Genomic DNA, 27,328 nt, shown 5'->3' with positions numbered 1-27,328 from the left:
TTGGACTTGCCAAATATTCCATGATATGCCTCCCTCACTCGCTATAATTTATCACCTTTGTAATTAAGAATTACATAATTGACTGCTTAATGTCTATGTCATTCCCTAGACTGAGGTCCATGAGGGCAGCAATATTTACTCAACATTGTGTCCACAGCGCCTAGCACAGTGCCTGGCTCATAATAGGCCCTCTTATTGATGCTTATTACATCTAATGAATGAATGTGAATGATAAATAAATGATGTTGGCTTTAGGCTCTTCCACGGCCCCTTAACCTCTCTAGACTTCTGTAGTTCCTCTCTGTAAAATGTAATCGGACGGTTCATCCCTCCCCCAGGATTGGCGAGAAGCCTAAGAGAGGTGAGGAACACTTACAAATCCCTTCGCTAGTGTCGCGTTGAATTCTTTTTTTTTTTTTTAACATCTTTATTGGGGTATAATTGCTTTACAACGGTGTGTTAGTTTCTGCTTTATAACAAAGTGAATCAGTTATACATATACATATGTTCCCATGTCTCTTCCCTCTTGAGTCTCCCTCCCTCCCGCCCTCCCTCGCGTTGAATTCTGTAACGGTTTTTTTAATTAACTGGTCTTCTGCAGGTGGCGCCACGTGCCCCGCTCGTGCCCAGAGTCGGTATGGGGCGGGGCCAGGGATGGGGGCGGGGCATAGACTGGGGTGGAGCCAGGACGCAGCAGGGGCGGGGCCAGCAGCTGCGGCGCCGCCGGGCCTGTGCGGCCCAGGACGTCCCCGTCGCCTCTGGCCCCGCCTCCCAGGGCGGGACTTCTACGGCGATTGGCCAGTGTAGGCGAGAGGCGGTCGCCATTGGTTCGTGGCGCCGTCTGCTTGGCGGGCTGTGTCCCGACGCAGGTGCCGGCCGGAGCGGAGCTAGAGGCGCTGACGAGACCGGCCGGGCCGGGATCAGGGCCCGGGCAAGCGGAGGGGCCTGCGCGGCCGCCCGGCCCGGCCGCGGATCAGGTAGGCACGGGCGGGAGGATGGGGCCGGAGGGTGCCGATCCGCGGGCTGGCCCCGAGTTTGAGGCCCGAGCCCGGCCCCCAGGCGGGACGGCCGGGCTCGGACAGTCGGCCTCAGCCTTCCCAGGGACTAGGTGATCGCAATTTCCGTCTTTGCAGAAGGCAGGAGGTCCTCTGGGGGCCGGCACACAGTAGGTGCCTCTCTGAGCCTCGGTCTCCTCATCTGTGAAACCGGGTCATCCTAGTACCAACCTAATTGGGCTGTTGGGAGGAATCAGGAGGTGGCAAATGAGGAAAGCGCTCTGCACACACAGTAGGCGGTCAGTAAATGACCAGTCACCTTCCCCAACCTCCTCCTCAGAGGGGCTCTGCCAGGAAAATAGTAAATATAATGACCCAGGCACTTGGTTAGCAGAGTGCCTTGCTGTTCGTGGGTGCTCAAAACGGGGTAGCCAGAATTTATAGGATTAGGTCATTTAGTCCTCTAGCGACAATATTAAGTGGAAGTACTAGAAACGTTCCCTGCTATACGGATGAGGAATCAAGGCTCAGAGAGGTCAAGCCTTTTGCTCAGGGCTACACAGCGAGTAATGATCAGAGCTGCGATTAGAGCCTGGCCTTCAGTGCAGGGCCATTCAAGTACTGAAGGGCATACAGGAGCCTCTCTGTGGTAAGTGAGGAGGAATGACTGCATTTCACAGGCTCCATGTTTATCCTAAAAAATAATAGCAGTGAGCATTTGTTGAGCGCTTACTGTGTGCCAGGCACTGGCTGTGCCTTGTTTCATCAAACCCTACCAACAGCTCTGTAAGCTGATGACGGTAATTATCATAAGAGCTAATATTTATCGACTTTCTCATATTTATGCATGTATGAGCTGGGTTTCACTGGGACCCCCATTATACAGAAGAGAAAACTGAGGCCCAGAGAGCAAGGCAGCTGGACTGAGATGACACTGTGGGGATCTAGGGCCCTCTGACTCTTCTTCCCTTGGTTTCCTACCCTCAGAAAAAAGGAGTCTGGGTAGGTGTGGAAAGGTTGTGGTTCCCCAGCGCCACCCCAGACAAGCCTAGCCAAGGGCGAGCTTTGCTGGAGGAATTGAGCCTGGCTGCTCCTTCCCAGGAAGCCCTCAGCAGACACAGTCCACTAGCTTCATCAACTTATTTGACAAAGGAGAAAAATGAGGCCCAGAGAAGCCAAGTGTCTTGTTCCAGGACAGACAGCATTAGTAACAGAGTCAGGACTTAAAAGAACCCAGATTTCTTGAGTCCCAGACCCACTCACTGGACTAAGTTCAAATCCTGGCCCTGTCCTGACTTAGCTGTGTGATCTTGGGCAAGAAGCTGCCCCTCTCTGAGCCTCAGTCTCCTCACCTGTCAGATGGGGGTAATTATTGGACTTATGTCATAGTTTTGTTGTGAAGACTCAGTGAAATCCATCTCTCAAGCACTGGGCCAAGTTTGCTTGAGGCATTGGCTCGCTCTGCCATCCCAGCAGCCCCAGAGCTGCAGCCACCCTATCCTTGCATCCAGCCTCGAGTTTGGCCTCTTGCAAGCCCAAGCCTCTGTGCTTTGCACAGATCTCTAGCCTCTAAATATTTCTGATTCCCATCATGGGTGCTGGCCGACCAGGGTCTGGGGGGCGGGGTCAAGAGACCTGGCTCTCCCAACCCTGCACTTACACAGAGGAGGAGCTGAAAAATTAATGCAGGAACTCTGTATTAGACACAGGGCCAGGTGCTGGAGACACTGATGAGTGGAAGACAGACGTGGTTAAACCAGTAGATGAAGAAATAAGAGCATTTCATGGGAATTCAATGGCGGTCCAGTGGTTAGGACTCTGCTCTTTCACTGCTGAGGGTCCAGGTTCAATCCCTAGTCGGGGAGCTAAGATCCCACAAGCCGTGCGGCGCGACCAAAAAAGAAAAAAAGGGAAAGAAATAAGAGCATTTCAGGCCCGTAGGCAGAGAGTCTTCTGCGCTGTTCCTAAGGCCGCTGAGTCACTGGACCCCCTGGGTCTGGCCGTTGCCCGGTTCTTGAATGGATCGAGAGGGAGCCCGCTGTGGCCGTATGCCTGAGCACTCTCTCCAGTAGCTGCTGACTCAGGAGTAAAGGCGGCATTGGCCTCTCAAAAAAAAAAAGGAAAGAGCATTTCAGAGAGGGGTACATTCTGTAAGGACGATCATGTGGACACCAATGGCACTTTGAGCAGAGTGGTCAGGGAAGGCCTCTCTGGGGAGGTGACCTTTGAAGGGGACACTTATAACAACTCTGAGTTCAGTAAGCTTTGCACAGTACCCGGCTTGCAGTAGCTACTTAATAAACAGTAGCTGCTATTATTATTTTGGTGACTTGCAGGCCTTGCATTAGCAGATTTTACCAGTGTTTTTGTTTTTCCCCTGACAGTAAAAGAAATGATAGAACTTAATATACAGTAGCTGTGATGTTTCTTGTGATGCCCAATTACTTGCAGAAATGTGAAGGCCAATCCTTGGAGGGGCAAGAGGAGTGGATTCCCCTCTGCCTGCATTCCCTTGGGTAACCCAGCGACTTCCCTGCTGGCCTCTGAGCTGGAAATTCTGGTTGCAGGCACTCGGAAGGGACAGCAGTGTACACAACATGGCAGGCCTGGCCACTGCCCTGAGGATGTTATCTCAGTCATGCAGCCTTCCTCCCAGCCTCCTCCTGCCTCTGGGCTGACACTTGCTTGTGTGGCCAACAGCAGCTCAGCTATAGAGGCTCAGAAGGGCCTGCTGAGCCTGGGGGTCTTCTGGCTGAGCTGTTCAGAGACTGTTGATCTGGCAGCAGACTGTCCTGGTGCAAAAAGTTAGCCGGTGACTTACACTGCTTCCCTCCCACCCCTCTTTGGGTCTCAGAGTTTGACTGGCAAGGGTTGGTAAAAAACAATTGTGGGGGGACTTCAGCGAGTGTTTCAGGGGGTCTCTGGATCATAGTTCCTAGGGACAAACGGTGGAGTATGAGACAAGTTTGGGACAGAGATCCTTAGCTCCAGAGCACCTGTATTGGCTTCAAGAGGCCTCTGTTACTTTCATGAAATTCTCGAAACACACAAGACTCGCTGGCTGGTTCTGTGACGGAAGAAGAGCTTGCCAAGGGTTCCTTTTGTCAGGTCAGACCCTGGGATGGGGGACAGAATCCTGCTGAAGTCTCCCACCCAGAGCAGACTCCAGATTGCTCTGGTGGCCTCTCCTTGGGGACAGAGGCATGGGTTAGAGCAGCTGCTCTGGTGGGTGGGGACAGAGACTGCCATGGTCCTCCCCAGCCTGGGCCACTTTCTTGATAGCCTGAGTTATCAAGGAGTTCAGAGCCCCACAAGAGGCCGTCAACCAGGAGGGTCAAAGTGACTCACCATCCTGGTCTGCTGGGCCAAGTTTCTAGCTCAGTTCTGGCCCACTCGAAGGTGGGCATGAGCCCAGGCCCAGCAATCCAATCCATGGAGAACAGTCTCTACATGGTTGGCGGGCATGGTTCTGTTCCTGGAAAGCGCCAAGCACAGGGCCTGCTACACAGAAGGTGTTCAATCACTGTTAGGTGCTGTTATTATGTCTGGAAAGGTGATATTGGGAGTGACCTGCATGCTTTGCAGGCTGGGCCAGGCTGGCCTTTCTTAGGAGGGTCAGAGGTAATATAATCAAGCCCCTGAGATGTGCCAGGCCTGGGCTGAGCTGCATGTGTGACCTTATTGAATCCTCACAGCCCCCTCCAAAGCCCCATTGTACAGATTGGGCAACCGAGGCTCAGAGAGCTGGATTCGGTGTGTGGCTTGCTAACCTTGTCCTTAATCTTCCTGCTGGCCTCTCCCCAGGCTCCTGGGACCATGGGCCTCGGGCCCTGAGGACGCGGGGCTCCCTGTGGCCATGACGACGGGTGACTGCTGTCACCTCCCTGGCTCCCTGTGCGACTGCTCCGACAGCCCTGCCTTCTCCAAGGTCGTGGAGGCCACGGGCCTCGGGCCACCGCAGTATGTGGCACAGGTGACTTCAAGGGATGGCCGGCTCCTCTCAACTGTCATCCGGGCCTTGGACACACCGAGGTTAGTGGTGGCCAAGCAGGGATCTTTGCCTTCACTCACGTCGCTCTCGGGCCCAAGGGATTTCCTCCCAGCCCTGCCTGGGGTCAGAAATCCAACTGCGGGAATTCCCTGGTGGTCCAGTGGTTAGGGCTTGGTGCTTTCATTGCCGGGGCCTGGGTTCGATCTCTGGTCGGGGAACTAAGATCCCACTAGCCGCGGGCCAGAAAAAAAACAAAAAAGAAATCCAGCCACCTAGAGGGGCCAGGTGGGCAAATAAACCAGTAATCACCACGTGGAAACTGGCTAGCCAGGTCTGATTCTTCACGAAAAGCAGAAACTCCAGATTACTGGGTAAAATCTGAAGGTCCGATGTTGGTGAGTAGCTCACGTCTTGGGGAGGCTGCTTGAGGAAATGGCTGGCTGTGGACTCAGGGTGCCTGGGCTCAGGTCTTGAGTAGAAGCCTCTCTCCCTGTACAACCTGGGAAAAGTTGCTTCACCCCCGTAACTTTAAACTGGGGACACCTTCCTCACTGGGTTGTTTTGAGAGTACGTGGCCGTGGTCCACATAAAGTGCCCGCAAGGGGCTTTGCCACCTCATAAGCATTTGATAAATGTATTTAAACCTCAGTGCCAGCCTTCCAGACCCACGTGTGAGCTGAGTCTGCCTGGTTCATCAACTTGTCACCAGTTCCAAGGAAAAGAGATTTAAGGAAACCCCACACAAATTTAAATCCACTTTAACTCATTAAGATTTAATCTGGCCACGAGTTTTTCAAGTTTAATGTATTTTCATGATGTTTACTTGAGACAATTTAATTCATAAGCTTTTCTTTCCAATTTTTTTTTATTGTTACGATATAACACAATTTAGCTTCTTGGCCATTTTATTTTTACTTTTTTAAAATTTATTTATTTTATTTATTTATCTTTGGCTGTGTTGGGTCTTTGTTGCTGCACGCGGGCTTTCTCTAGTTGTGGCGAGCAGGGGCTACTCTTCGTTGCGGTGCGGGGGCTTCTCATTGTGGTGGCTTCTCTTGCTGCAGAGCATGGACTCTAGGTGCGCAGCTTCAGTAGCTGTGGCATGCAGACTCAGTAGTCGTGGCTCGTGGGCTCTAGAGCGCAGGCTCAGTAGTTGTGGCGCACGGGCTTAGTTGCTCCGTGGCATGTGGGTTCTTCCCGGACCAGGGCTCGAACCCGTGTGCCCTGCGTTGGCAGGCGGATTCTTAACCACTGCGCCACCAGGGAAGCCCTCTTGGCCATTTTAAAGTGTACAGTTCAGTGGCTTTAAGTACATTCACAGTGTTGTGCAACCATCACCACCATTCAACCCCATAAATGTTTTGATCTTGCAAAACTGAAACTCTGTCCTCATTAGACACTCACTCCCCAGCCCCTGGCCCCCACCATCTACTTTCTGTCTCTGTGGATCTGACTCCTGTAGGGACCCCCTGTGAGTGGAATCAGACAGTATTTGTCCTTTTGTGATGGCTTTCACTGAGCATCATGTCTTCAGGGTTCATCTGTGTTGTAGCAGGTGTCAGAGTCAATTCATAAGCTTTTCATTCAAAACATAAAAAGAAGCAGATGGAAGCCTTGCAGTGCTTTGGAGGGAGCCCACTGCCAGTCACCCTTTAAGTCTTTGCCTGGCATCACTTCTTTCAGGAAGCCTTGCCTAAGCCCAGATGAGATTGGAGTTCTCCTTCTGGGCTTCCTCCAGGGTCTTGGTTTTTATGTCTGCATCTCCATCAGACCCCCTGAAGTCAGGACAGGGTCTGTGCTTCTTGAGCCAGGCTGGGAGCAAGGGGACCCTTGGTGGGCCTAGGGGCCTCCTAGCCAGAGCTGCCGGGGTGGGGGGCAGGGAGGAAGTCTCCCTCCATGGGGTTCCTGGGGGCCAGTGAGTGAGTTGACGTCACCTTGCCCCACCCTCCCTTTTTACACCTGGGGAAACCGAGTCCCAGAGGGAGCTGGACCCCTGCCAGTGTCACTGAGCAGAGCTGAGGCTTGAACCTAGGGCTCCCCCTTGGGTGTGGGGGGAAGGAGGAGAAGCCTGTTCGGTCCCATCAGCCTCCCCTGCAGCCCTCAGAGACCCAGGCAAGCAGCGGTACCAGAGTGGCCCCTCTGCGGGCAGCTGGTGGTCAGGACAGCTCTGCCCACTGAGACCCACCGCAGGGCCCTCCCGATCTACCCCTCTGCCATTTTTTATTTTTTTGGCTGGATTGTATGGTAGTGCTATTTTTTAAAAATTTTTTAATATAATTTTTAAAGGTTACTGTCCATTTACAGTTATTACAAAATATTGGCTCTATTCCCGGTGCTGTACAATGCATCCCTGTAACCTATCTTACACCCAATAGTTCGTACCTCCTGCTTCCCGACCCTCATGTTGCCCTTCTCCTCCCTCTCCCGTCTGGTAACCACTAGTTTGTTCTCTATATCTCTGAGTCTGCTTTTTGTGTTGTTATACTCACTAGTTTCTTGGATTTTTCAGATTCCACACATAAGCATATAGTAATTGTCTTTCTCTGTCTGACTCATTTCACTCAGCATAACACCCTCCAAGTCCATCCATGTTACTGCAAATGGCGAAATTTCGTTCTTTTTTTTTTTTTTTTTCGCGGTACGCAGGCCTCTCACTGTTGCGGAGCACAGGCTCCGGACGCGCAGGCTCAGCCGCTCCGCGGTATGTGGGATCTTCCCAGACCGGGGCACGAACCCGTGTCCCCAGCATCGGCAGGCAGACTCTCAACCACTGCGCCACCAGGGAAGCCCCCCTCTGCCTTTTGATGCAGCTCAATCCCAACTTGCCCAGACTGAAGGCCAGGGCAGAACAACCCTTCCCAGAGAGAGGGCTGCTGTTTTCCCAAAGGGTTGTCATCATCCAGGGACGGGGCCCTCTTTACAGCCTCCTGGCCGATCTCCCCAGGAGGAAATGAGGATCCTCCTCTGCCACTGCTGGGAGGCGCTGGGATCGGCAGAGGCCACACAAGCAGGTCACTGTCCCCCTCCTTCTCTTCACTCACCCTGTAACTCCTCCTCCCAGCCAGCCTGTACCATCTGGGAGCAGCAAGGGTGGGGCTGAAAGATACTGTCCCCAGCACCTGGCTGGTTCCATGACCATAAAATCAAGCCTTCCATTTAACTTCAGAGGAGACCCTGATTCCTGGGGGCGCATGGCACCCCAAGTGGGGCAGAAAGTTCTGGACCCTGAAACCTTCAGAGGACAAAGAGGAAGGCCCGGGAGCTATCTCCAGGGCCCAGGACAATCCACAAAGCCTCAGGCTTGAGGGCCAGCATCTGGGGCCCCTCTGGCCTCTGTGAGGCCTCCGTTCTCTCCGCCCCCTGGTCTGTGAGCCAGGCCCTCCCGGAAGCTGCCCTGAGCATTTCCACACCCCCCAGCCCTTCCACCTGGCCTCCTCCCGCTGCCCGATTCCCCATGGCTTCCGTTTCCATCTCCCTTCTGCCCATGGAGCATGCTCTGGGCAGCCCCACTGGGATCTGTGGATGTCTCACCCGCTCCCCCGTCCCATTTCCTCCTCAACTGTATCATTTGCATGATTTTCCTGCCAGAATTTCGGGAGTAAAGCCCATTTCTCTTGCCCTACTATCGGTGGCAGGCAGCCTAGTGGCTCAGAGTATATAGGCCCTGGAGTGACTTCCTGGGTTCCAATCCCAGCTGTGCCTGACGACTGGCTGTGTGACTTCTGCACAAACAGGTTAACCCCAGGGCTTCCCTGGTGGCGCAGTGGTTGAGAGTCCGCCTGCCGATGCAGGGGACACGGGTTCGTGCCCTGGTCCGGGAAGATCCCACATGCCATGGAGCGGCTGGGTCTGTGAGCCATGGCCGCTGAGCCTGCACGTCCGGAGCCTGTGCTCCGCAATGGGAGAGGCCACGACAGTGAGAGGCCCGCATACTGAAAAAAAAAAAAAAAACACAAAAAACAGTTAACCCCTCGATGCCTCAGTTTCCCTGTCTGTAAAACAGGGGCAAAAAGAGCACCTTCCTCCCAGGCTCCCTGTGAGAATGAGAAAAATTAACCCAGATGTTGCCCTCCAAATTGTGCATGGGACCTCATCAGTGCTCAATCATAAATCAGTGTGTGCTTTGTTTTCTTGTGTTTTGTTTTCTCTGAACTTGCACCTCTGAAGTAGGGTTCTTCAGGGACAAACCCCAAAACCGACGTGGCTCTCCCTCAAGGTCCTCGTCACTTCCACTTCCCAGCTTGGTTTCCGGAGCAGGGATCCCTTTCCTGTTCACTTGATGTGTGTGGGGAGTGTGGGAGCAGAGGGGAGCCGGGCATGCCCTTTTGACCTTGGAGGAAAAAGTAGCAGCCCAGGCACAGGATTGAGGACCAGAAAGCAGACCTGAGGGGTCAGCTCAGCTCTTGGATTTCAAAGCAGCCAGGCCCCGTCCCACAGCAGGAGACACTGAGAAAAGGATAGAAAGTTTCTGAGGGGAAACTGGCGTTATCTGGAAAACAGCTCTCCTGCTCCGCCTCCTCCGTGTGTTCCCGCAGTCCTCTCTCTGGGCAGAAATGTCTGGAAAACAATGACTCATGTGCTGGACAGCCGCTGGGGCCACCAAGGCCACGCCCCTGGCCTCCTGAGCTGCCCCAGGAAGGACCCAGCATCCCCAGAGACCAAGCTGGGGCTGAGACTTCCCTGAAGCAGCTTCCTGCAGACTCTTTTTATGTCTGTTTTCCGAGCCTCACTAGAGCAGAAGAGCCAGGGAGCTGTTCTCCCTGGATGCACAGGTTTCTTAGGTAGCATGGCCTTCAGGTGCGGCTGGATCCAGAGCTTCTGATGGTGTCCTTGAGACTCTGCTTCTCCTTATCTCTTGGCTCCACCTTCCTCTGTTTCCCTCTGTTTTGGCATCATTTACAGACTCCATGTGGGGACCAGGCTGCTGCCAGCAGCTCCAGACTTACATCAGCCATGCTGCCTGTAGTTCTGGAGTTTAGGGGAAAAAAAAAAAAAAAGAATTTCAGGAATCAATTCCCAGTGGCTCTGATTGCATCACACATGCTGTTCCCTGAATCGGCCCCTGTGACCAGGGACGTGTGGTGTTTTGATTGGTCAGGCCTGAGGTCATTAGGGGTGTCGTCTTGAGGACCAAGAGTTGAGAGTGGATTGGTTGCCCAGCACAATCAGGGTGGCATTGTAGGAGAAGGAGGAGTGGACGCTGGGCAGGCAGGTACAAGTGATGCTCACCCTGGGCCGAAAAAGGTGCCATGGGAATCTTGGGGAGGGAGCACATCACTCCACCTGTGGGAGTCTGTGAAGGCTTCTCAAGGGAAAGGATATTTGGAGCCGGGCATTGAAGGATGAGTAGGAGTTTGCCAAGTAGCAGCATATAGGGGCGATGCTGAGCTTGTGATCCAGTGCATGTGAAGTAGGCATAGGCAGGAAACTTGATCGTTACTCATGTGTCCCATCTCTGTGTCTAGCGATGGTCCATTCTGCAGGATCTGCCATGAGGGAGCGAATGGGGAGAGCTTGCTGTCTCCATGTGGTTGCACCGGCACACTGGGCGCCGTGCACAAGAGCTGTCTGGAGAGATGGCTTTCCTCATCCAATACCAGCTACTGTGAGCTGTGCCACACGGAGTTTGCAGTGGAGAAGAGGCCCCGGCCCCTCACAGAGGTATGCTTGGGAGCCTGAGGTTGGAGTGGGCAGAGGGGAAGAAGGTAGGTGTGGGGCCGGAGGAGGGAATTGCCCTGGAGGATCCTGGGGGGCTGGGGAAGCAGCTTCTCTATAGGGAGGAACCTCTCTCCTGTCCCCGGGGTCAGTTCTGCTGATGGGGGTGGGGAACCGGGCCTGAGGTTCCAGACCTGACAGACCCTGTGCCTCCTCCCTGTTTTGGTCACTTCAGGTGACCCTAAGGCTTAGACCTGAGGAATGAGAAGGGAGGGAGTGCCCAACCTGAGGAAGGGCCGTCCTGGCGGAGGGCACAGCAAGTGCAAAGGCTCTGAGGCCAGGAGAAGCTTGGTGTTTTTGACAAAGCCCACGTGGCTGGAGTGGAGCTAGTTAAAGGAGGAGGAGAGTGGCCCAGAAGGAGGGGTAGTGGCCTTGCCAGGGGACTTTGTGGGCCAAGCCTGGGAGCTTAGACTGTAGCCTGAGTGTGATGGGTGGGGGTTGAGATGGGATATTCCCAGGCATGACGGGAGCCACATGGCTTTCCAGAGCATTGCTGGTTGCCCGGGTGCCCTCCAGGCTCCTCTCTGCCCAGCTTGGCTTGGCGTGGGGCAGCTGAGAGCTGCAGGGGGATGTCACTGTGCCGAGGTGTGGGCTCCTGGAAATGTCCCTGGCCCACCCGGGACATTGGGCTCTTAGGAGAACAGTTGGAGGGAGAGCCAGCCTGCCTGCACCGCTCCCCCCCACACGCTCCCACCCCAGTGCCTTTGCACATGCTCTTCCTGCAGCCTCGAGCGCCGTCCCCCCCATTCTTCACCAGGCCCCTTCTGCTCATTTGGTCCTCTGTGGTTTCACCTCCTCGGCATAGCCTTCCCCATCTGGATCATTCACCGTGTTTCCCGACTAGCGTGGGAGCTATGGGCAGGGACTTTTTCCTGCCATCAACTGTGGCAGGCAGTGTAACATAGAGGCCAAGACGCACAGGTCCTGGAACAGGACTTCCTGGGCTCCAGTCCTGGCTTTGTGGATGACTAGCCATATGAGTTTGCACAAATGGGTCAGCCTCTCTGTGCCCTCAGTTTCCCCCATCTATAAAACAAGGTCATGGGACTTCCCTGGTGGTCCAGTGGTTAAGACTCCATGCTTCCACTGCAGGGGGCATGCGTCTGATCCCCTGCATGGCCAAAAAAAACCAAAGAACCAAAAAACAAAAAACAGGGGCAGAAGTGCCCCGCACCTATCCGGGCCTGGCCTGTCATCGTCATCGTCTCCATAAATATTTGAAAGAAGGAACGAACGCAGGGAGGTGCCAGACAGGAAGCTGGTCCTACAGGGCCCAGTGATGAAGATGGACGGCAGCAGAGGGGGCGGAGGGCCTGGCGGTCCCGCACCCCATGCCCCCGCAGAGGCTCGAGGGAGGGCGGTGCATGACGGTCTCTCTCAGCGGCTCCCCCTCCCTTCTTCCCCGCAGTGGCTGAAGGACCCAGGGCCTCGGACAGAGAAGAGGACACTGTGCTGCGACATGGTGTGCTTCCTGTTCATCACGCCTCTGGCTGCGATCTCAGGCTGGCTGTGCCTGCGTGGGGCCCAGGACCACCTCAGGCTCCATAGCCGGCTGGAGGCGGTGGGGCTCATCGCCCTCACCATCGCCCTCTTTACCATCTACGTCCTCTGGACGCTGGTGAGTGGCTGCCCGCCAGAGAGCAGGCATCTGTGAGCAGTCAGGCCCGGGGTTTGGTCAGTGGCTTGGAGGGGGTGGGGGGCGCCCTGCCTGCCTCGGTTTGTGGCTGGCCCTCGGGTGGAAGCAATTCCCAGCATCTCATGGAGCTCCAGATTCCAAGTTGGTCCAAGGTCCAGGGAGCCAGGCGTGAACCTTCTGCCCCAAGGATACAAGGGCACGTGATCACCTCTGCTGAGTGCAGGCCCCGCCAGCCACGAGCTCCACCAAGACTGTACTGGTGGTGGAGGGGGAGTGAGGGGGTGGTGGGGGGAGAGGCAGAGGGACACCAGAAGGCTGCGGAAGAAAGAGCAGGAGAAAGAGAGACAGAGAGAGAGGACCATCAAGAGACAGAGAAGGGACTTCCCTGGCGGTCCAGTGGTTAAGACTCCACGCTTGCACTGCAGGGGGCGTGGGTTGATCCATAGTCCGGGAACTAAGATCGATCGCCCCACACGGGGGTGGGGTGGGTGCTGAGAGAGAAAACGACTGGGGTTGAGAGAGAGGGTGTGTAGTGGGGTGTTGTCCCCGGCTTCTGGCAGGCATGAGAACCCTCACTCAGAAAGGAAAGGTCCCCAGAGTCTGACCCCTCAGACAGAACCACTGGCCTCCAGCTGTGGGGCACTCCCTCCTCAAGAATTGTTTCCCAGCACATCCACCAAGCAGGTTTTTTTTTTTTTTTTTTTTTGTGGTAGCGGGCCTCTCCCGTTGCGGAGCACAGGCCCCGGACGCGCAGGCTCAGCGGCCATGGCTCACGTGCCCAGCCGCTCCGCGGCATGCGGGATCCTCCCGGACCGGGGCACGAACCCGTGTCCCCTGCATCGGCAGGCGGACTCTCAACCACTGCCCCACCAGGGAAGCCCCAAGCAGGTTTTTTAATACAAGTAGGATGAAATCATAGGTCCTGCTTTGCAGTCTGCTTGTTTTCACTTTGCTAATGTCCTTTAAAAAAAAAAAAAGGCAGCCACCCAACAATCCTTGATTGTATGGGCATGCTGTATTTTTTTAACTGATCCCTTTTGATGGATGCTGGGATCATTTCCAATGTTTTTTTTGTTTGTTTGTTTTTTTGTTTCCCTTTTTTTTTGCCATTATAAACTGTGCTATGGGTGCCACCTGTGCAAATGTTTCTTGGAACTGGCTTGGTTAAAGAGTATGAACCATTGACATTTATTGGAAAAAAATGTTTTTTTTTAAAATAGATTTGACTCATTAGAGCAGTTTGAGGTTAAACAGCAAAATGGAGCAGAAAGTAGAGTTCTCCAAAATCCTCCCCCACACCTACAGAGCCTCCTCCACGATCAGCAGGGCACCAGAGCAGTGCATTTATCGCAGTCGATGAACCAACACTGACACATCATCACCCCCAGCCCATAGTTTACATTAGGGGTTCACTCTTGGTGTTGAACAATTTGTGGGTTTAGACAAATGTATAATGACATGTATCCACCATTAAAGTGTCATACAGAGTATTTTCACTGCCCTAAAACCCCTCTGTGATCCTCCGGTTCATCTCTCCCTCCCCCAAGCCCTGCTAACCACTGCTTCTCTGACTGTCTCCATAGTTTTGCCTTTTCTAGAATGTCCTATAGTTGGAATCATGCAGTCTATAGCCTTTTCAGTGAAAGCACCGAGTCCTAACCACTGGACCGCCAGGGAATTCCCTGTAGCCTTTTCAGATCTGCTTCTTTCCCTAGTCATATGCATTTAAGGTTCCTCCATGTCTTTTCATGACTTGATAGCTCATTTCTTTTTGGTGCCAAATAACATTCCATCGTCTGGATGTCCCACAGTTTATTTATCCACTTACCCACTGAAGGACATCTTAGTTGCTTCCACATTTTGGCAGTTATGATCCATTGACGTTTGGCCCCTTCCAAGAGGCTTTATCATTTCACTGCCACCCTCTGAGAGACAGAAGGGGATGCCCCCCTTCCACACACACACAGACCCTCTCAACTTTGCAGGGCCCTCAGTGCTGGTGGGGAGGTTCCCCAGGTGAGGGAATGGGTGTGTGTGCACTGTCTGTGTGAGAAATGCCCGGATGCTGCCCCTGCTTCTGCAAGCAGGAGCCTGGTCCTGGTTAGGTCGAGGCAGATGCCTCAGGGGCCCACTTTTCCTCTCTCGGGGGTAGAGGCTGTATGGCCAGAGGCTGGCCCTCCCAGTCATCTCCACCCTGCCCTGCAGGTCTCATTCCGCTACCATTGCCAGCTGTACTCCGAGTGGAGAAGGACCAACCAGAAAGTACGCCTGAAGATCCGGGCCACCGATGGCCCCGAAGGCACTCAGCACTCCCCTCTGGCAGCTGGGCTCCTGAAGAAGGTGGCAGAGGAGACGCCTGTGTGAAGGCCGGGCTGGCAGGGCCAGAGGCAGCTGGCGATGCCCTGGTGTTTGGAAGGACAGAAATTGCCCGACACTTCCGCACGGCTGGAATGCTTCTTAGGCCAAGAGATGCCAAAGTGGAGCTGATTCCGAGATTCCCGTGTGAAGCTATTCTCAGATCATTTTGCACACTCTTACACACGAGGAGAACAGACGGACGTGGTCCCGAGCTTCGGATGGAGCAGGCACCCTGATCTCATTCTGAGGTCTACCTGGCCCCTCCTGGGCCAGCAGCCATGGCCAGAGGCGAGTCGCGGGCACCCATCGAGCTGGGAGGTTCCGCAAGCTTCTTGCACTTTTCTGCACCTGGCAGGCTCACATTCCCGGCACCCTCAACTTTATAAAGTTACACCGTGTTTCAAAACCCACCCCCCTACCCCACCCCACCCCCAATGAATAAAAGGAGCCCTTGCTGGTCAAAACGGACCTGTCAGTCACGTTTCTGAGGCCTCAAAGTGAGGGCATGGGGACCAAGGGGAGTCAGGACCACACAGAGCTAACAGCAGCAACAACCAATGCTCTCGGCTGGTTTGAGGGATCACAGGGCTAGAAGCAAAGTGCGAGTTTTCAAGTGAAGAGCAGGTAGCAGGGCTATGTATTAAATGATTTAAAATAAATATACATAAGAATAGCGTCTACTTCCTGTGTGTCTCCCGTGGGTCAGATACCCCGCTGGGCCCTTTACACTCACTAACAAGTAATGTCCACACTTACCGAGGGTCACCCTGAACAGGGCCCAGTACTTTTTTTTTTTTTTTTGGCCACATCATGCAGCATGTGAGGTCTTAACTCCTCAACCAGGGATCGAACCCTCGCCCCCTGCATTGGAAGCGCAGAGTCTTAACCACTGGACCGCCAGGGAAGTCCTGAGTTGTAGTTTGGTGCTAGGCTGACTTTCATGACCCTTAACCCTAGCAGAGAGAGAGCAAGTCTTAGACTCAGATCCTTTGGCAGAGCGTATGACTGAATTTACACTTTAATAGCATCATTCTCTTATTTATTTTTTACAATAAGCTATTTATAGTAGGGTTTCAATGTGCGCTGTGAGGTAAAGCAACATTTTAACATCCTTTTTTTCTTTGACTGCACTGGGAGGCTTACAGGATCTTAGTTCCCCAACTAGGGATCGAACCCAGGCCTTGGCAGTGAGAGGGCAGAGTCCTAACCACCAGACCGTCAGCGAATTCCCAAAACATCCTTCTTTTAAAGAAAATAAAGTGTCAGTTACAGGAAAGAGTGAAGGAATTAATAGTGCAGGCGATGGCTAAACCCAGGAATCTGGGCAGTGTTGGATTAAATCAACCAGCCCATAGAGGAGCACAGCCTAGTAGAAAGTTTGTCTCCTCAGCCTGGGCTTGGCTTGTGGCTGATCTCCAGTCACACCCACTGCCAGAGAAGGGATCAGAGAAAAGGTGGCTTCTTGTCCCCACTGCTTTGTATTCAGCCTCCTCTCCATGATTCTGACAGACTGCTGTGGCCTCTTCTGCTATTTCTGAGCCCTGTTGGGCAAGGGAATTCAGAGATTCATGAGGCTTCTTCTGGTCCAGGGGCCCCTCTGGTCTAGAGAGATCTAAGGGGGAGGGGGGAACTTCCCTGGCTGTCCAGTCCAAAAAAAAAAAAAAAGAGAGAGAGAGAGAGAGAGAGGTCTAACAGGGAGGAAAGGAAACTGAGATTCCAGTGGGACCATGTGAAGAAGGTTGGTGTGCACAGGGGATTTTAGTAGATCAGAGATTTCTGGGGGGAGGGGGCGGGGTGGGTGGGTGGAGATGAGAGGAGGGGCTTGCAGATGGGCAAGAGAAAGGAGTTCTGAGACAGGTGAGTCTGGGAAGTTCTTGGGAATGGGAGCTGGAAAGAGAGGGTGGGGCCTATCCTCTGCCTTAGCCTGGGCTATTGGACTTATTCTCTGGGCCTGGAGTTCTCAACCTGGCTGGATTAAGTATTTAATTTGGAGGAAGGTGTGGCAGGTGAGATAGTTCCTCAGAGCCTGATGATATGTAGTTATTTTGTGAGATAGGGGGAAAAAAACCCATTTTTCCCATTGTGAGCTTAGAGTTTGGTGGTTAGATGGGAACTTCTTCAAGATCCAGTGAAGCATTTATTTCAAAGTACCAGAGACAACAGAGACCAGGGGTGGCTGCTGGGTAAGGGAGCCTGAGACCTCTGAATGCTGGGGGCTCTGGCCTCTTCCCAGGCCACTGTGGCTGTCCCAGGACATGGTCCTGTAACAGCCCTGAAAACCCATTTGGGGACAGGGCCAAGCTCTCAGGGCAGAGGGACCCACGGTCAGGCAGGAAGGAGCCTCCATCGTGTGATTTCTATCACCATGTTTGGCTTCTTGCCTGTTCATTCACTCAAGAAACATTCATAAGCACATTCAAAGTCTCCAGCTAGGCGTCTGGTTGTTGAAGGCTGTTAGTGAGAGAGACCTAGGCCATGGGCTCTGCACCCAGGACTTCTCAGAGTGGTGGGGAGACAGGTCGGATAGAGCCCAGATATTCTTGGTGCAGGACGATACTTGCTTAGAGAGAGAGCATTTTACACATTTGTCCTACGGCCTGGTCCTTCAGTGTCCTACCCTTGCCTGCCTAACTCCTTTCTAGCCTAGTAAACAGAACTTTCGCTGCCCTTCTGCCCTAGCTCTGATTACAGAAAGCTGGGAGTGACGAGATCCACGTGTGGGGGGGTGGAGAGATGGTGCCTCTACGAGACCTGGAGAGCGGATGGAGTATCCAGTAGGCGCCAAACGCAAGTTAGTTGCGAGAATGAATTAGTAACAGCTGACGGTGCGCGCCTGCGCGCGGCGGGGGCGTGGCCCGGAACAGGGGCGTGGCCCGGGGCTGGAGGGAAGGAGGCGGGAGGCCGCCGCGGCGCGAGCAGACGTTACTGGTCGAGCTGGATCACGTGAGCACGCAGGCGCAGCGCCGCGCATCCCGCTCGCTCACACAAAGCCCAGACGCGGAGAAAATGGCGGCAGGGGTCGAAGCGGCAGCCGAGGTGGCGGCGACGGAGCCCAAAATGGAGGAGGAGAGCGGCGCGCCCGGCGTGCCGAGTGGCAACGGAGCTCCGGGCCCGAAAGGGTGAGTACTCCACGGCTCCTTGTCCCTGGCCGGGCACTTTTGCGGCGGCCGGTGGCGGCTCTGTTAGGTCTTGGCGGCTTCCCACCGGCGCGGCCTCGGCCGGGCTTTCCCCTCAGGGTCTGCCGAGGGTGGGGGCCGCCTAGGCCGTGAGGGGTGAAGCCGGGCGGCCCCGGGAGCGCCTCTAGGACAGCTCCTTCTTCCCAGGCCTCGGGCCTCAACTCCCCCGGTCCCTCCAGGCCGGGTCCGACCCCGACCCCGACGCAAAGGCCTCAGGCCGGGCCTCTGCGCGCGGGGATGATGGCGCGCGGGCCACGGAGCCGATGAGCCCCGGAGCCCGCGACCCGCTCGCCTGCCGGGTGACCTTGGTTGGGCGCGTGGTTTCACGTCTCTCCGCAATGGCCCGGGGCCTCAGTTTCCCGATCGGTAAAGTGGGGGGAGGGGAGGGATTGCGCACGCAGGATCTCGCCCGTTGTCGGTCCGGGTAAACGGTAGCAGAGGCGGGTGGGTATCGGGAAGGACCGCGAGGCCGGCTCCGGGAGCCTCCTCCCCCCCCTCCCGCCCCCCGGCGCGCGCCGTTCCCCTCCTCTCCAGCCCCCCCTCCCCCGTCCCCGCGATAAGTGCCTCTGTCGGAACCGCCCCTCGCTCCACACTCTGGCCACGGCTCAAGTCCCTTACCTCCTCCCCAGGTGCGCAGTAGGTATTTGTGGAGAGATCGGACTTGCTGCTCAATGTTTAGCCGTAGAAACAAACTATAGGGGAAAAAAAAAAAAGGAAACATTCTCTTCCGTGTTCCAGGGGAAGATTTTTCCATCATCAGGCGGGTTCACCCATTTCCAAACTCCGTCACCCTTTCAGTCCTGTTTAGAGGTCTGTCTCGGGTCCTCGGTTTTTAAGGTTTCCGTAAAGCTTTAAAGCATCACCTTATGTCCCCTTGAACCCCATTCATTCTGATTACAGGCGCCTGAAAGATGGAGAGACGTTTTGCCTCCTCCCGGCAGCTGTCGGGGGGAGGACAGGGGAAGGCTGGGCACACATTTGATTTACCACATACGTTTTTTAAAAATTGTGGTAACATACGTAAGGTGAAATTTACAGTTTTAGCCATTTTTAAGTGTACGATTCTGTGGCATCAACTGCATTTGCGGTGTTGTGCAGCCATCACCAGTATCCACATCCAGAACTTTTTCATCATGCCAATTAAACAGTAACTTCCTCTTCTCCCCCTCTCCTGGTTACCTGTGTTATACGTTCTGTCTCCTATGAATTTGCCTTCCCACAAATTTTTAATTGGAGTTCGTGGGGACTAAAAGTGAATGTAGTTAAAACGCTTTGTTAATGAACACTCACTAAATACTAGCTATGTTGTTGAACTTTCTCTCCTTAGGTGGGGAGGAACAAAATACCGTGGTTACTGGTCCTTGGAAATCAAGAGAAAGGCATCTTAGAAGTATTCCCAGCCCTTTATTATTGAAAACTCTGGAAAGGGATGTGTTCATTTAAACTTTTTTCATTACCTATTTCCTTTATTTCTTTATCACAGGATGGAGTGCTGCTAGAATCGTGCTAGGTGAGAAGTTATTAGTTATAGATTATAGCATCTGGGGTACATTTTTCAAATTTCCCACTGTCCATTTCCAAATAGTCATTTTGTGACGAACGTTAACACATGGGCTATTAGAAAGAATCTGAAGGTTTCAGAGCTAAAAGAACCCTTGTTGGAAAGAACCTCAGAGTCTAGGACTGCTTAGTAGAGACTATTTTAGAAAGTTACGAACGCTTAGATCTGTTTGGGAGGGCCATTGGAAAAGTTTGTGTTCGTGGTGTTTTTTTTGCATCACAGAGTTTTTATAAAGCAGAGTTCTTTAGAAAACAAAGCCCCCCCACCCTCACAGGGAAGGCCAAGGAATATTTTTGTAGTAAAGTAATTGTTCTGTGGTATTAGTAAAAGGAGTTACTAGGTAGGGAGCATGGAGGGGCTCCCCTCCCCCCAACCTAACCTGCTGGGGGCAGTTAAGAGGTGTTCCTCTAGGGGGAGGAGGATGAAAGATGATGGAGAGAGGCACAGGAGAGAGTCCAAAGACTAGGGATTTTTATATATTTGATACGTATTTATAAAGAACCCAAACTGCTGGAGCACTGGGGGCCAGCTGGTGGGCAATGAATTCCAGACTAAGGAATTTAGATTTTTATCTTGAAAGCCTTTGAGGGATGGGAAATGAGTGAGACTGGATTCTTCTTACCTTTGTCTCCACCAGGAGTGGAGTGTGCTGTAAACCAAAAAGGCAGTGAGATAGCAAGCTTGATGAGGACCCCAGATAGGACAGCTTGTTTTGCAGTTCCTTTTCTTCTGGGTATAAGAGGAGGATTTGTTTTATTTTGATGAGAAATCTGTTCCATCTAAAGACAGTCAAGGGACTTCCCTGGTGGTGCAGTGGTTAAGAAGCCGCCTGCCAGTGCAGAGGACATGGGTTCAATCCCTGGTCTGGGAAGATCCCACATGCCGCGGAGCAACTAAGCCCGTGCGCCACAACTACTGAGCCTGTGCTCTAGAGCCTGCAAGCTGCCACTGCTACTGAAGCCCGCGTGCCTAGAACCCGTGCTCTGCAACAAGAGAAGCCTCCACAGTGAGAAGCACGCTCACCACAACTAGAAAAGCTTGCATACAGCAGCAAGACCTAATGCAGCCAAAAATAAATGAATAAAAAAAAATAAATTAAAAAAAATAAATTCTGAAGTTAAAAAAAACAGTCAAGATTCAGAGTTAGAGTATATTAGTCAGGAGGTAAAAGCGTTTATTTTAGAGGACTATGTAGGCTTAGGTTTGATTTTTTTTTTTTTTTTAATTTAAAATTTTATTTTTTAAAAATAAAGCTTGCACTGTCCATTTAAAATCAGTGACTTAACCTCCACTTTCAGAGTAACCTTGTGGCTGAATCAGAAAACTGAGAGAGAGGCTATTTTAAAAATGAAACTTTGTATTTAGTATAAATTCCTGGGGATGTAATGTTAGTGTTGACACTGTTTTACAGTCAAGAAAAACTTTTTTTTTTTAAACAATTGAGAAGACCCAGGTTAAGGAAATTGACCCAAAGAATCTGGGGGAGGCCATCTTGACTCCAGGTCCTTTGCTGCTTCCACACACCACCCTGGTAACCTCTCACTGAACACAGTTATTTAAAGTGTTTTTTTTTTTTAACCAGATTGCTTTGCAATGATTTGAGTGTTTGCTGTACTTTAAAAAGTGATGGTATACTTGATAATAATTTTGAGGCACATTTGATTGTGAGCTCAAGATTAGAATAGGGGCTGTAGGTTGTTTGAATGCATGCTGCCAGCTCTTTGCTTTCACTTTGCTCTTTGATTTTATTCATGGCTAGGCAGGGAGATGCTAGTCTGCAAAGATTAGGTTGCTTGTTTCACCTAGGAGTTCGCAGATGGTCTCTCCCATCACCATGTTTTGCAGTCACAGAGGTGAAAGCTGAATTGCTCCTTTGGTAGTCTAATGAGTACAGTGCCTAGGTTTCCTCAGCCACGGCCCCAGTGGGCTTATTTTAAAGCCTAATCAGTAGGTGCAATGGTAGAAGGCAAGGAGTGAATCATTGTCCAGAAAATTTTTGGTACAAAAATATATCATTGCCACAGTTAGTGTGCCAAGTCTCTCCTTTAAACTTGTCGGTGTGGATAAGTAACCTCCTTGCACAGATGAAGGAACTGAGGCCTGATAAAGAGTTGGTGACATTGGGGTTCGGACCTAGATAACCCTACCCCTTAGTCACCCGTAGTACTGCTCCCTTAGGTATTGTGCTTAACATTTACCAACCTGCTTTTTGTTAGGCTGATTGTTGATTCTCACGACATCCCTGTGAGCTACATGGATACAGGTTATGCTGGTTTTGCTGGTAAAGAACCAGAGATGGAAAGAGCTTAAGTCACGTGGGTAGTGAAGAGGTGGACCTGGAGCTAGAATAGTGCTGTGAATAGTGCTCTCCACATCTTAAATGCATTAGGGGAAACTCAGGATTGAAAGGATTTCTGTGAAGAGTCATTTTACATAAGGGATGGTTCTCAAGGGAATATGGGGGGTGGGGGAGTCTTTTCCCTCAGGAGATGTGGTCAGGATTTCAAGGTATCGGGGTTGCTGTTTCAAACTACACCCGATTGAAAAACTGAGAATAATGAGAGTATTATACGTGAGAGGGAATGCCATGGAGGCGTAAGGGAGGGTAGGGATTCACTGTTTTACATGGTGAATGTGGCAGCCCTTGGTGAAGTAGGCAGGCACTCAATCTTTTTACTTGTGATCTTTATGTACAGTATAATTCTAGTATGGTGGAGCAGTGACATGTTAAATTATCAGTTTTCAAAGAATGCAGTCAGTGAAACAATTCCAAAGCCATATTAAACATACTTAATCTTATTTTAATGACTTGAGAGGTTCTTGCAGATACTTTGGCCTTATCTTTATTGATGTATCATGAATTAGGTTGATAGAATGTCAGAAAAAGTTTTTTAACGTATTGGGTCTATTTAGAACTTCAGGTAGATGATTGGGTGCTAGAATCAGATGGGGTGTTCATTGGGAATCGGGAGCCACTTAGCAAGGAGAATATTGGTAAGGCATTTAGCTTGCTTAGGTAGCTTCAGTTTCTTTGAAAGATGACAAATTTGTTACTTTATATGGGAGTTACAAGTCAAGTTATATTGGGGTTAGGTTTGAAATTTAAGAAACTAGTGGAAACTTAAAAAGTGTATAATTGGGGCTTCCCTGGTGGCGCAGTGGTTGAGAGTCCGCCTGCCGATGCAGGGGACACGGGTTCGTGCCCCGGTCTGGGAAGATTCCACATGCCGCGGAGCGGCTGGGCCGGTGAGCCATGGCCGCTGAGCCTGCGCGTCCGGAGCCTGTGCTCCGCAACGGGAGAGGCCCGCGTACTGCAAAAAAAAAAAAAAAAAAAAAAAAGTATAATTGGCACAATAAACTGCATAAGTTGGAAGTGTACGATTTGATACCTTCACTGAATCAAGATAATAAATACAACCATAACCCCCTTTGCTCCCCCTTTGTAATCCTCTGAGTCTTTTTTTCCCCACCCCCAGGCCATCAGTATGCATCAGTGGTTCTCAGTGGGGTGATTTGTTCTTTCCCTTCAGGGGACGTTTGGAAGTGTCTTGGAGATATTTTTGGTCTTCATTTTCAAGTCTGAGGAATGGGGCTGCTACTGGCCTCTCTTGGTAGAGGTCAGGGATGCTGCTGAACATCCTACAGTGCACAGGGCAGCCTCCCACAACAAAAGGATTATCTGGCCCCCAAATATCAGTAGTGTTGAGGTTGAGAAAACCCACTATAGGTTAGTTTGCCAGATTAGATTTTCTCAAATATAGTTGTATATGATGAAATATTACCATATGTACTCCTCTTTTGTCTGATTTCGAGTGTAAGTATTTTGAGATTCATCCACGTTGTGTGTAGTTCATTACTTTTTGCTGAGTAGTATTTCAGTGTATGGATATACTATAGTTTGTTTATTCATTTACCTGTTAGTAGACATTTAGATTTCCAGTTTTGGGATATTACAAATAATGTTGCTGTGAGCATTCGGGTCTAAATTTTTGTATGGATATATTTTCTTCTGGGTAAGTATCTAGTTGTGGATAATGTATGGTAGGTGTGTTTTAACATTTAAGATTCTATAATCTAAATTTGGGGTATTTAGGATAAAGCAGTTTATTTCATCAGTGTAGCTAAATTATAATCTACCTATAAAAATGTGCTTCTAAAAGATTTTCACAGTTAAGTGTTATATGTATTTTAGGGCTAGAAGCGTATTCCCCTAATTTTATCCCGAAGGTAAGTGAGAAAACTGAATTAAACATTTAATAAATGGGCTTTTCTTAAATGTCACATCATCTATACTTGAACACGTGTCACGTGAGGTTTCTTTGAGGGTGGTTTTCTACAATTCTGTCAAGAATAGAGTTGATGGTGATTATTAGAGTTACAAAAAGGTCAATTTTTTAAGAAATTGCAAGTGATGAGATAGGAAGAAACTTCTCAGAGAGAGGAAATGATTAACCAGAGAAAGACTTGGGTGCAGTAGTGCTTTGCTCACACCTTGGCCATAACCCATTTGAGCTGCTTTCTTGATGATGAGCCGTGTGATGTGGATTAACTCCAAACCAAATCCCCAGCTTCTGGGGTTAGATTGGGTAGTTTATTCTTAGCAGTAATGATGCATGGCAGAATATGGCCTAGACACTTTGTTACCTACTATGTCTTGTAATTCGTTATTTATACATTTTGTAACTAATAAGGTGAGCTGGGCAGTCTTTGAAAACCCAGGCTGGAAGCATTACTGTGTCATAAACCCTGTGTCAGAATAATGTTTTTTAAGGTAGATTGTAGAATATTTGGGTTTCAAAAGAAACCAGTTCTAAAATATATTCTACCCACAGACCCTCTATGAAATGTAGGTTGATCTACATTTTATGAATTGTTGTAACACACTTACTCCTTATGTAGGGAGGGTGAGATGCATGCTCTGTCTGGCAGACGGGTGCAGGGCTTTCATATGGAGTGGATGGGTGGACTGTGCTTGCTGTGTGCAGTCAGCCTGAGGAGGGTCTGTTGTGAGCCTGGGTAGACAGAGTGAAGAATTCTAGGAATCTGGGGATTGGTGTGGCCCTACTCCCCCTCCCCCATCTGCCAGCCCAAGTGAAGGAGGTCTGTTTATTGCATGTTGGTATAGTTCAGATCATAGAGGAAGTTGCTTTCCTTAGTTTTACCTAGGGTGATAACTTCACTGGGTTACCACTTGGCACGGCTGTGTTTGGATATGAGGGACCAGTAGAAAAAAATACTTTGGGGACTACAAAAGGTTGCTGACTTAAATTTTTCCAAGTACACTGAAAATCCTCCAGCTACCATTGATGTTTGAACAGTACCCCTCCCCCACACAGGGAAGACATATCCTAGAATAAAGATCAACCCTTTACGTTAAAGAAGGTGGTCTTATAAATCATCAATACTGTAATCTTGACTTTTTGTTTTCTTTCCGTTTTTGTTGTGGATCACAACGTCTCTGCTAGAATCTGTAGTTTGGGAGTCCCTTGATTCTCACTGGTGGAAAGCATAGGGCTTGGGAAGCAGAAAGTGCTGGACTTAGTGCCCTGAGAGGACTTCTGTGGCTGCTGCCTCCCCAGTTGTTCCTGGTCAGCTCTCACAGGTGTCTGCCTATGGTCAAAGGGGGCTCGGAACAGCCACACGCAGCCAGCACAGGGCCTTGCCCCGCTGTGCACACCCTGTCCGGTTCCTGGGCTATGGACTGGGCTTCCAGCCTGTCTGGTTCTGTGCTTTGGGAGCCTGCATTTCTTGTGAAACTTTTCCTGCCCACTCTTAAGCCAGATTCGTACCTGCAGAGCTTAGAAATGTTACTCCATGGAAGCACCTAACACACAAAGGTAAAGAGTATTACAGGAAAGGCCATGTCAGAAAAACAAATCCACCCTTCTTTGCCAAAGGTGGAATTGTTTGTGTGCTGTCTTTTACCTACCAGCGTTGCTCAGACTTCAGTTTCCCTAGCCTCAAAGTAATAGGGTTGAGTAGAGAATGGTTTCTTTCCCTTAAAAATTTTGTTTTTAAAAATTGTGGTAAAATATATGTAAATTTTGCCATTCTAAAATGATTACGTGTACAGTTTAGTGGCATTAGGTACAGTGTTGTACGCTATGCCAATAGCCACTCGCCATTTCCAGAACTTTTTTCTTTTATCATCCCAAACAGAAACTCTGTAGCCATTAAACAGTAACTCGCCATTCCTACCTCTCCCCAGTCCTTGGTAACCTCTATTCCTTTTGTCTCTATGTCTGGCTTATTTCACTTAGCATAATGTTTTCAAAGTTCATCTGTGTTGAAGCATGTATCAGCACTTCATTCTTTTTTTATGGCTGAATAAGTAATATTCCATTGTATGGATCTACCACATTTAGTTTATTTCATTCATCTGTTGGTGGACACTTGGGTTGTTTTCACCTTTTGCTATTGTGAATAATGCTGCTAATGGTGTACAAGTACCTGAGTCCAATTTTTTTCCGCCCACAATGAAAGACACTTTTATTTGTAAAGCTAAGATTGGTTGGACCTATGTGTACCACCTCATTTCTGTTCCATGAAATCTTATAAATCTTCCTTCTCTTTTCCTGTTTCTGTCTTGGCGTTAAAGCACCTTGGGCGGGGAGTTGGCCTGTCTCCCCCACCTCTGTTAGAGCCCCACAGGAGTGTGTGAAGGCCTAGGAAAGCACACTTGTCTTCGGAATGATTTTTTTTTGATAGGTGGGTTTTAAGGAGCGTACTACTGCAATATTCTGCTGTATGGACCACTTTAGTTTGTCTCAAATCAGAATCAATATTAGTCTTGTGTTACATGTAACTTTGGGATTGTAAACCTGGAAAATCAAATATTGTCTTTAGTATTGTGCTAACATATGGACTTTTTTTCCCCCTCTCTTTTGAATTCAGTGAAGGAGAACGACCAGCTCAGAATGAGAAGAGGAAGGAGAAAAACATAAAAAGAGGAGGCAATCGCTTTGAGCCGTATGCCAATCCAACTAAAAGATACAGAGCCTTCATTACAAACATACCTTTTGATGTGAAATGGCAGTCACTTAAAGACCTGGTTAAAGAAAAAGGTAATGGTACTGGTGGTTGAGTAGGGTCAGAAGGTTGGTGTGTCATCTTCTCTGTGGATAATTCCTTGGTTATTTTTTTGTCAGTGAAGCTGTTCTGGGTAGAGCATGTGTTCTCTCCAGGCTTGAGAGTGAAGCCCCCCCATCCTACTTTTTTATTTTTACTTTTTGTGGTCATGCACTTGTGTGTCAAACAGGTTGTTTGTTTGATCCCTTGGCCTACGAATGATTTTACTGGCTTAATATGGTTAATAGGGCTTTGATTAAGCTTGAGGGGAGCCTCTTTGTGTTAAGGAAATTTTTTGAATTCTTCATATGAGGTGGGAGAAATTTTTTCTTTTTCCTTTTTGTTTTAAAGTTCTGGCGGGAAGGTAGTTTGTTTAAATTTTGTGGCTGTCTTCCTGGGATCAAAAGTTGGTAGCTGGAACTTGTGCTGCTCAGATCCTAAATTATAAAACCGTAGCTTGTATTTAAACTGTTAGGCTTCCCCACCCTGGGGAGGAAAACACAGAGTAGATTGGCAATTGGATAGCTCAAAATAAAGCATCTGCTGTGTAATTTGGTGCCTTTAGGCACACATCGGTCACAGCCCTGGTGTTAAAGTCTGGCCTAGGGCAGAGGAAGCAACTGAATGAAGCTCTGCTGCCACCAGGAGGTCCTAGGGGGTTGGTTGCCCCCATGGTCCTCTGCTTTACCCACCCCCCAACCCCCATTCCCACCCCCACCCCCGTGCACACCACGTGTGTCTTTCTTTTCATACTCTTGTTCTGCTTCTTTTGTCGTCTTTTCCTGATTCTGGGCCCTGCTGGTGGCACACAGGGCTAAAGAGATTGCT

The 27,328-nt window shown here is 50.5% G+C and overlaps 2 protein-coding genes across 5 annotated transcripts in view; both read left to right on the top strand.

Annotated features, from left to right (window-relative positions):
• The first annotated feature begins 880 nt into the window (after positions 1-880).
• MARCHF2 (membrane associated ring-CH-type finger 2) lies at positions 881-15,163 on the top strand. 2 transcript variants are annotated; one of them, XM_065875420.1, is made up of 5 exons: positions 881-977; positions 4,800-5,027; positions 10,452-10,647; positions 12,110-12,319; positions 14,543-15,163. In XM_065875420.1, exons 2-5 carry the CDS (start codon positions 4,852-4,854, stop codon positions 14,699-14,701), a joined length of 741 nt encoding a protein of 246 aa, XP_065731492.1. In that variant the 5' UTR covers positions 881-977; positions 4,800-4,851; the 3' UTR covers positions 14,702-15,163. The 2 variants fall into 2 exon arrangements, with proteins under 2 accessions (XP_065731492.1, XP_065731493.1); XM_065875421.1 differs by lacking the exons at positions 881-977; positions 12,110-12,319 and having other exon boundaries at positions 4,852-5,027; positions 14,543-14,701.
• Positions 15,164-17,640: 2,477 nt separating this feature from the next.
• The window catches only part of HNRNPM (heterogeneous nuclear ribonucleoprotein M), a 39,461-nt gene continuing 29,773 nt past the window's right edge, over positions 17,641-27,328 (top strand). Inside the window, exons 1-2 of one of the 3 annotated variants that reach the window (XM_065875410.1) lie at positions 17,641-17,814; positions 26,327-26,496. In XM_065875410.1, the coding sequence (XP_065731482.1) occupies positions 17,702-17,814; positions 26,327-26,496 (283 nt within the window). In that variant the 5' untranslated portion in view covers positions 17,641-17,701. Of the gene's footprint in view, positions 17,815-26,326; positions 26,497-27,328 lie in introns of those variants that run through there. The other 2 variants (XM_065875411.1, XM_065875412.1) reach the window with 2 other exon arrangements.

Source organism: Phocoena phocoena, chromosome 3, assembly GCF_963924675.1.
Source record: "Phocoena phocoena chromosome 3, mPhoPho1.1, whole genome shotgun sequence".
NCBI classification, from domain to species: Eukaryota; Metazoa; Chordata; class Mammalia; order Artiodactyla; family Phocoenidae; genus Phocoena; species Phocoena phocoena.
Note: the sequence above shows the minus strand (reverse complement) of the source record. Positions and strands in the feature narration are given on the sequence as shown.